Consider the following 9118-nt stretch of genomic DNA (forward strand, 5'->3'; position numbering starts at 1 on the left):
ATACACCAGCGTCCCCTCCGCTACGTCCCAGCCCCGCCCCCGACTTCCCCACCCCGATATGCACCAGCGTCCCCTCCGCTACGTCCCAGCCCCGCCCCCGACTTCCCCACCCCGATATACACCAGCGTCCCCTCCGCTACGTCCCAGCCCCGCCCCCGACTTCCCCGCCCCGATATACACCAGCGTCCCCTCCGCTACGTCCCAGCCCCGCCCCCGACTTCCCCACCCCGATATACACCAGCGTCCCCTCCGCTACGTCCCAGCCCCGCCCCCGACTTCCCCACCCCGATATACACCAGCGTCCCCTCCGCTACGTCCCAGCCCCACCCCCGACTTCCCCACCCCGATATACACCAGCGTCCCCTCCGCTACGTCCCAGTGCCCCCGACTTCCCCACCCCGATATACACCAGCGTCCCCTCCGCTACGTCCCAGCCCCACCCCCGACTTCCCCACCCCGATATACACCAGCGTCCCCTCCGCTACGTCCCAGTGCCCCCGACTTCCCCACCCCGATATACACCAGCGTCCCCTCCGCTACGTCCCAGCCCCACCCCCGACTTCCCCACCCCGATATACACCAGCGTCCCCTCCGCTACGTCCCAGTGCCCCCGACTTCCCCACCCCGATATACACCAGCGTCCCCTCCGCTACCTCCCAGCCCCACCCCCGACTTCCCCGCCCCGATATACACCAGCGTCCCCTCCGCTACGTCCCAGCCCCGCCCCCGACTTCCCCACCCCGATATACACCAGCGTCCCCTCCGCTACGTCCCAGCCCCGCCCCCGACTTCCCCACCCCGATATACACCAGCGTCCCCTCCGCTACGTCCCAGCCCCGCCCCCGACTTCCCCACCCCGATATACACCAGCGTCCCCTCCGCTACGTCCCAGCCCCGCCCCCGACTTCTCCTACCCCGATATACACCAGCGTCCCCTCCGCTACGTCCCAGCCCCGCCCCCGACTTCCCCACCCCGATATACACCAGCGTCCCCTTCGCTACGTCCCAGCCCCACCCCCGACTTCCCCACCCCGATATACACCAGTGTCCCCTCCGCTACGTCCCAGCCCCACCCCGATATACACCAGTGTCCCCTCCGCTACGTCCCAGTGCCCCCGACTTCCCCACCCCGATATACACCAGTGTCCCCTCCGCTACGTCCCAGTGCCCCCGACTTCCCCACCCCGATATACACCAGCGTCCCCTTCGCTACGTCCCAGCCCCGCCCCCGACTTCCCCACCCCGATATACACCAGCGTCCCCTCCGCTACGTCCCAGCCCCGCCCCCGACTTCCCCACCCCGATATACACCAGCGTCCCCTTCGCTACGTCCCAGCCCCGCCCCCGACTTCCCCACCCCGATATACACCAGCGTCCCCTTCGCTACGTCCCAGCCCCACCCCCGACTTCCCCACCCCGATATACACCAGCGTCCCCTCCGCTACGTCCCAGCCCCGCCCCCGACTTCCCCACCCCGATATACACCAGCGTCCCCTCCGCTACCTCCCAGCCCCGCCCCCGACTTCCCCACCCCGATATACACCAGCGTCCCCTCCGCTACGTCCCAGCCCCGCCCCCGACTTCCCCACCCCGATATACACCAGCGTCCCCTCCGCTACGTCCCAGTGCCCCCGACTTCCCCACCCCGATATACACCAGTGTCCCCTCCGCTACGTCCCAGCCCCGCCCCCGACTTCCCCACCCCGATATACACCAGCGTCCCCTCCGCTACGTCCCAGTGCCCCCGACTTCCCCACCCCGATATACACCAGCGTCCCCTTCGCTACGTCCCAGCCCCGCCCCCGACTTCCCCACCCCGATATACACCAGCGTCCCCTCCGCTACGTCCCAGCCCCGCCCCCGACTTCCCCACCCCGATATACACCAGCGTCCCCTCCGCTACGTCCCAGCCCCGCCCCCGACTTCCCCACCCCGATATACACCAGCGTCCCCTCCGCTACGTCCCAGCCCCACCCCCGACTTCCCCACCCCGATATACACCAGCGTCCCCTCCGCTACGTCCCAGCCCCGCCCCCGACTTCCCCACCCCGATATACACCAGCGTCCCCTCCGCTACGTCCCAGCCCCACCCCCGACTTCCCCACCTCGATATACACCAGCGTCCCCTCCGCTACGTCCCAGTGCCCCCGACTTCCCCACCCCGATATACACCAGCGTCCCCTCCGCTACGTCCCAGCCCCACCCCCGACTTCCCCACCCCGATATACACCAGCGTCCCCTCCGCTACGTCCCAGCCCCACCCCCGACTTCCCCACCCCGATATACACCAGCGTCCCCTCCGCTACGTCCCAGTGCCCCCGACTTCCCCACCCCGATATACACCAGCGTCCCCTCCGCTACGTCCCAGCCCCACCCCCGACTTCCCCACCCCGATATACACCAGCGTCCCCTTCGCTACGTCCCAGCCCCACCCCCGACTTCCCCACCCCGATATACACCAGCGTCCCCTCCGCTACGTCCCAGCCCCGCCCCCGACTTCCCCACCCCGATATACACCAGCGTCCCCTCCGCTACGTCCCAGCCCCGCCCCCGACTTCCCCACCCCGATATACACCAGCGTCCCCTCCGCTACGTCCCAGCCCCGCCCCCGACTTCCCCACCCCGATATACACCAGCGTCCCCTCCGCTACGTCCCAGCCCCGCCCCCGACTTCCCCACCCCGATATACACCAGCGTCCCCTCCGCTACGTCCCAGCCCCGCCCCCGACTTCCCCACCCCGATATACACCAGCGTCCCCTCCGCTACGTCCCAGTGCCCCCGACTTCCCCACCCCGATATACACCAGTGTCCCCTCCGCTACGTCCCAGTGCCCCCGACTTCCCCACCCCGATATACACCAGCGTCCCCTCCGCTACGTCCCAGTGCCCCCGACTTCCCCACCCCGATATACACCAGCGTCCCCTCCGCTACGTCCCAGCCCCGCCCCCGACTTCCCCACCCCGATATACACCAGCGTCCCCTCCGCTACGTCCCAGTGCCCCCGACTTCCCCACCCCGATATACACCAGCGTCCCCTCCGCTACGTCCCAGCCCCGCCCCCGACTTCCCCACCCCGATATACACCAGTGTCCCCTCCGCTACGTCCCAGCCCCGCCCCCGACTTCCCCACCCCGATATACACCAGCGTCCCCTTCGCTACGTCCCAGCCCCGCCCCCGACTTCCCCACCCCGATATACACCAGCGTCCCCTCCGCTACGTCCCAGCCCCGCCCCCGACTTCCCCACCCCGATATACACCAGCGTCCCCTCCGCTACGTCCCAGCCCCACCCCCGACTTCCCCACCCCGATATACACCAGCGTCCCCTCCGCTACGTCCCAGCCCCGCCCCCGACTTCCCCACCCCGATATACACCAGCGTCCCCTCCGCTACGTCCCAGCCCCGCCCCCGACTTCCCCACCCCGATATACACCAGCGTCCCCTCCGCTACGTCCCAGCCCCGCCCCCGACTTCCCCACCCCGATATACACCAGTGTCCCCTCCGCTACCTCCCAGTGCCCCCGACTTCCCCACCCCGATATACACCAGCGTCCCCTCCGCTACGTCCCAGCCCCGCCCCCGACTTCCCCACCCCGATATACACCAGTGTCCCCTCCGCTACCTCCCAGTGCCCCCGACTTCCCCACCCCGATATACACCAGCGTCCCCTCCGCTACGTCCCAGCCCCGCCCCCGACTTCCCCGCCCCGATATACACCAGCGTCCCCTCCGCTACCTCCCAGCCCCACCCCTGACTTCCCCACCCTGATATACACCAGTGTCCCCTTCGCTACGTCCCAGCCCCACCCCCGACTTCCCCACCCCGATATACACCAGTGTCCCCTTCGCTACGTCCCAGCCCCACCCCCGACTTCCCCACCCCGATATACACCAGCGTCCCCTCCGCTACGTTCCAGCCCCGCCCCCGACTTCCCCACCCCGATATACACCAGCATCCTCTGCTACGTCCCAGCCCCCACGGACTTCTCCTACCCCGATATACACCAGCATCCCCTCCACTACCTCCCAGCCCCCTGGTCCTCCCAACGGGTTCACCTTTCCACTGCTGTCCCAGCATGCACTCACCTACGTACTCCGGATCGACGCGTGGGGAGTAGAGCCCAAACTTGATGAAGATGGGGAGAAGGAAGCCAAAGCGGACCCACTCGATCACGTAGAGATGAGGGCGCGCCTCCTCTGCATTCAGGAGGTCACAGCCCAGGATCACGCTCTCTCCAACACGCCCAACCACAGCCTGAGACTCCACCTGGCCGTTACCTGCAGGGCCAGCACAGAGAGATTTCATGCTCATGGGGACGATGTCCCATGAGCTGCAGCCCACGGTCTCCAGTGGAGCCCCTATGTCCTGGAGATCAGACACAGCACCAATGGGCCCCGCATCAGCCAGCCAAGCCCCACAGGTGTCCAGGTTATGCAAGGAGAGCCTGTGTCCTGTCCAGCCCAATACCCTGCAGCGAGGCAGGGCCCATCACACCCAGCACCCTGGGCATGGTGCTCTCAGAGCAGGATCCAAAACCCTGAGAGGGAACAGCTCCTGGGGCCATAAGTGACTCCTGGAGGGTGCCTCACACTGCTCTGCTGAGGACGAGGAAGCGCCATGGGGTGCAGCTCACGCTCCCAAAAGGCAGGAGAAGGTGAGAGCTAACACTGCATCCTACCCGGCTTTGCCTGGGGCCCTGGCTTTGCTGTGGGTGCCACAACAACACAGTGCGTTCCATCCCCACATCCCAGCACCATTCACAGAGGAAGGGCACCATCTTCGCCCCCCTTTTTAGAGCTCTGCATGGATACAAAGTTTGTATCTGCATCTGATCTGCAAACATGGTCCGTGGATATCCACATCTACATCGCTGCACAATGCAGGGCCGAAGGGAAAGGAATGGAATAGGTGTGTGTGGGGGGGTACTGCATCTCCCACCCCAAACCCTCTGCAGCAGGAAAAAACTCTCTCGAACAGCCCTGCAGGCTGCTTGCTGGAACTCTAGGGCAGGGGCAGCGCCAGGGGCCCTCAGGGATCCAGTCGTCATGGTCAGTGAGACTGGACATCCCCAGTGGAGCTCCCTTAATGTAACCTGCTGCCTGAGCATGTGGGCAGGGCACCCTCCCCCGCAAGGGGTGAACGTCTGGGATTCCCTCCCACCCCCTCCTCTTTGGCAGTTCAGCAGCATCACTGTCTCTGCTCTCCATGAACATGGTCCCCAGAGGAACATTAGCCTTCTTTGCTGCTCTAATCATGACTTCATCAGCTCTTGCACCTTCCCCACTGCACACTCTGGGGCCTGATCAAATCCAATTCAAACCCACAGAAAGGCTCCATTGGGTTCAGTGGCTCCGGGTCAGGTCCCTGGTGCGTACAGCTGTGGACAATACACAACACAGCATGCCATGTGCACTCGCTTACCTTCAGCAAAGTTGTTGGCGAAGAGGCTGAAGTAGGCAATCCATAAACACCAATTCATAGCACAGCTCCCCCGACAGCCGCGTCACACCACCTGTCCCAAGTCCTCCGGCTCGCTGCACTGCCCAATTAGAGACCAGGCTGGGGGTGGGGGGCAAGGACCAAATGGCTGTGCAATGGGACAGAAGGGTCTGGTGTCCCCCAGGTGGGGCCCGTTAAGGCCAGGAGTGCAGGAGACTCCTTGGCACCGTTCCTAGGTTCTGTGCTCTGGTGGCCTGATGGGAAAGTGCCGCTCCTCAAACCAAGAGCCCTTGGCTAGCACAGACCGGGCGCTGCAGTCCAGGCAAGATCCAGCTTGTCTCAGCTCCCAGCTGCCCTTTGGTCTCCTGCGGGCTATGGGGAGCTCGAAGAAACACCTAGGAAATAAACCAGCACAAAGCCCTTAGGGAGCAGCTCACCAGCTGTGCTGAGCAGAGGGGCCAGGAATCCCAGCATGTCCTGGCCTCAACTAGACACAGCATAGCCAAGCGCTCAGAAAGCATCTGCCTCCCATTTGCACCCCTTTCTCCCCCTGCTCTGTTAATAGCAGCATGGGATGCAGGGAGTTGCTAGCCTTACTTCCAGAGAGTCCCTCTGCCCCTCTCTCTATCAGCCAGCTGCCTGTGGGGGAGCAGGAGGGGGTCTGCAAAGGGAGATCCTTGACTACAGCTGTTTCAGCCCCCCCTCCCCAGCTCTCCCCTTCCCATCCCAGCTCTCCCCTCCCGTGCCTTCTTTCATCCTTCATTTGCTCTTCTCTTTTCATCACTTCTCTCTCACTCAGTTCCCCCAGAGTTTGTGCCCTTCTGGATACAGCAAAAGCCCCCTTAGGGACAGGCACAGAGCCCTCAGCCAGTCAGCCCCTTTGGGTACGTTACTTATCCCCAGCCCAGGGACCCCTGGATATGGGGGTGGGGGGAAAGCCCTGCTCCTCCAGTCCTCTGGCGGCTGGGAGCCTTTGCATTCTGCTTTGCTGGGGCTCTTCCCAGCTGATGACTCCATTAATAAGAAGCACATGCCCAGCAGGAACCTGTGCAGTGCCCGCTCAGTGCCCTGGTGCAGCATTGGACCTACTGCCCTCGTGCTGGGACCTGGGCATACAGCCTGGCAGATCCCGACAGGGGAGGCTCTCGTTGTCCTTTGCCACCAGGACATTTTTCTGCCAGCCCCATTCCCTGTCCCTGACATTGCCAGGGCCCAGTGCTCCTGGGCACATGCAAGGGGAGCAGCGCTGAGCAGAGCTCCTACCTGGCCGCTGCCTTTGTTCTAGATCCCGGATCCGATTGCCATGCAGGGCCCCGAAGGGAGATTTCCTTCCCTGCTTTTATGCGGAAAACAAACCAACTTTCCTGCGGGGATCGAATGTGCCTGCAGCCAACGGCAAAGTCCAGCCTCTGCCCACGCCCAACCACCCCCGCCCCGCCCCACTGCCATCGCCGGTGCAAAACATTCAAAAACAAACACTGTGGCGTCTGGCGCGGGCAGCCCCCATTGGCCAGGCTCGCCCCCCACCGCAGCCTCTTCCCTCGCACCTCCCTGTGTTCACCCTTCCCACGGGATCTCAGCGGCCCCCCCGGCTGGGTCACAGACGGCGAAGCGGAAGCACAGAGGGGGCAGTGGGAGGGACAGAACCCAGGAGTCCTCCCAACCCTCATCCCTGCTACCTGGAGACACCCCCCCTTCCCCCGCGAGGCCCAGAATGGAACCCAGGAGTCCGGCCCCAGCACAACCGCCTTGCGCCCCGGGTACCTGCACGCGCGCTCGCCATGGGCACACAAGGCTCCTCCGCTGGCACCGCGCACCCCGAGCGCTAGCGCAGCCTCAGCGCCATGGTCCGGTCGCCAGTCCCCCCGGCCTGCGCCCGGACACGCTTCGGGACCGGCAGGGGCCTCTCCCGGGCACCCGCATCAGGCGGGCAGCGAGTCGGCGCCGCGCGAGCTCCCGGGACCCCGGCGCTCATCCCCAGCCCGGGCCGGCTGCTTCGCTGGGACGCGCAGGAGGGAGCTCGTCAGGTCCCCCGCGGCCCCGATCCCGCCAGCCCGCTTGGAACCAGCAATACAATAGGGGGCGGTGCCTCCGCTCCCCCACAAGCCGCCCGTTGCCATGGGGACAGCCAATGCCCTGCGAGAGCTTCGGGCTCCCTCCGCGTCTCCAATCGCCGGGCCCGCCCGGCCTGCCTGCAGCTCCGGGAGCGGGCGGGGTACGTCGGTCCCGGGCTCCGCCTGGTGTCCGCGTCCGCCCTGCGCGGGGCCGGGGGCTGAGCCCAGGACGGTCCCAGGGGACCGCTGGCACAGCGCGGGGGCGCAAACCGCCTCTGGGGCGGTGCGCACCGCGCAGCTCGCCGCGCACGGGACCCGACGGGCCAGCACCGCGGGGCGGGCCGGACTCTCGGTCATCGCTGCCCTGGCAAAGCAGAGGCTGACGTGTGAAGTTCGCTTGTCTCCGATCTGAGCCAGGTGGTGGCAGCGCGGCCAGCCGGGACCCCCTGGCTGAGCGTGGGAAGCCATTAACCCGGTGCTGGGAGCAATCAGGGCTCCTGGCTTCGGGCCCTAGCGCTGGCACTTCGGGGGAAGCGCGTCCTCGCTCTGTGCCTCAGCTTCCCCAACTGTAGCAGGGAGCTAGGATGTGAGCGTGTGCGGCTGAAGGCATTCCTGCTAGCGCTGGGCAGGGGGGTCTTAGCTACACCAGGGCTGCGTTCCCAGTCAAACCCCACGGCCTCCACTAGCCCAGCCGCAGAGTGCTGCATTGTCCGTTGGGGAGTTACCAGTAGATGGTCCAGCCCCATGCAGGGAGCTCACCCCTGAACAGCCCCGGCAGAGAGATCACCCACGGGCCGGGGAGACTATCCACCTGCCTCACTGCTTTGGGACATTTTAAACTAGACTGAACCAGACACTGGTGATTAGGAGCGAGTTCTCCTTTCGCCTAGCTAGGAAGGGGAACGGGGGAGCCAGCTGGGCTTTGCCATCCTGGGGATGTTCTAACCCAGCTGCCCCCAAGGTAAGCCAAGGGCTACTCCGGGCCTAGCCATGAGAATCACAGAAGCTTAGGAGGGACCAGTCTGTCTCCCCTCATCCTGCCTGTCACCATCCAGGACGGGGTCATTCTGGTTCTCCCATTCTCCTACCCCAGCTGCCCTGAACGGGCTCCTCCTCTGCTCCAAACTGATGCCAAGTAGGCCTCATGGCACCTTGCATTCTTGCACAGATACCACACAGCCCAGACCTGAAGAACTCTGTGTAGCTTGTGTCTATCTCTTCCACCAATAGAAGTTGGTCCAGGAACAGGTGTTATCTCACCCATCTTGTCTCTTTCATATCCTGAGACCAACACAACTACAAGCCTGCACACACTCATCTTGTCATGCTGGGTGGGTACTCCTCCATGCCCTGTGCCAGTTGTAGTTGTGATGTTACACTACATATTCTTTATAGAAATATAGTTAAATATGAATATGGCATAACTAAGATATACTTTATGCAAGATGGCTCATGTAAGATATAATTGGAAAGGTTATAATTTAACGAATGCAATTATCCATTTTGCATGCATGTATCTAAAATTAGGAATATTAACTATGTAACAATCACAACTGTGTTTGTATTTGGGAGACACCCTCCAGACAACAGGCCATCAGCTTTAATGGGCCATTAGGAAGAAACAA

At 64.0% G+C, this 9118-nt stretch overlaps 1 protein-coding gene across 3 annotated transcripts in view; it reads right to left on the minus strand.

Moving 5' to 3' along the window:
- The window catches only part of IGSF9 (immunoglobulin superfamily member 9), a 62343-nt gene extending 54449 nt beyond the window's left edge, over positions 1 to 7894 (minus strand). Inside the window, exons 1-3 of one of the 3 annotated variants that reach the window (XM_054010970.1) lie at positions 7204 to 7894; positions 5422 to 5834; positions 4086 to 4277 (exon numbers count right to left, since the gene is read on the minus strand). In XM_054010970.1, coding sequence (XP_053866945.1) covers positions 4086 to 4277; positions 5422 to 5479 — 250 coding nt within the window. In that variant the 5' untranslated portion in view covers positions 5480 to 5834; positions 7204 to 7894. Of the gene's footprint in view, positions 1 to 4085; positions 4278 to 5421; positions 5835 to 6702; positions 6840 to 7203 lie in introns of those variants that run through there. The other 2 variants (XM_054010972.1, XM_054010971.1) reach the window with 2 other exon arrangements.
- Between the last annotated feature and the right edge of the window lie 1224 nt (positions 7895 to 9118).

This window comes from Malaclemys terrapin, chromosome 21 (genome assembly GCF_027887155.1).
Source record: "Malaclemys terrapin pileata isolate rMalTer1 chromosome 21, rMalTer1.hap1, whole genome shotgun sequence".
Lineage (NCBI taxonomy): Eukaryota > Metazoa > Chordata > Testudines > Emydidae > Malaclemys > Malaclemys terrapin.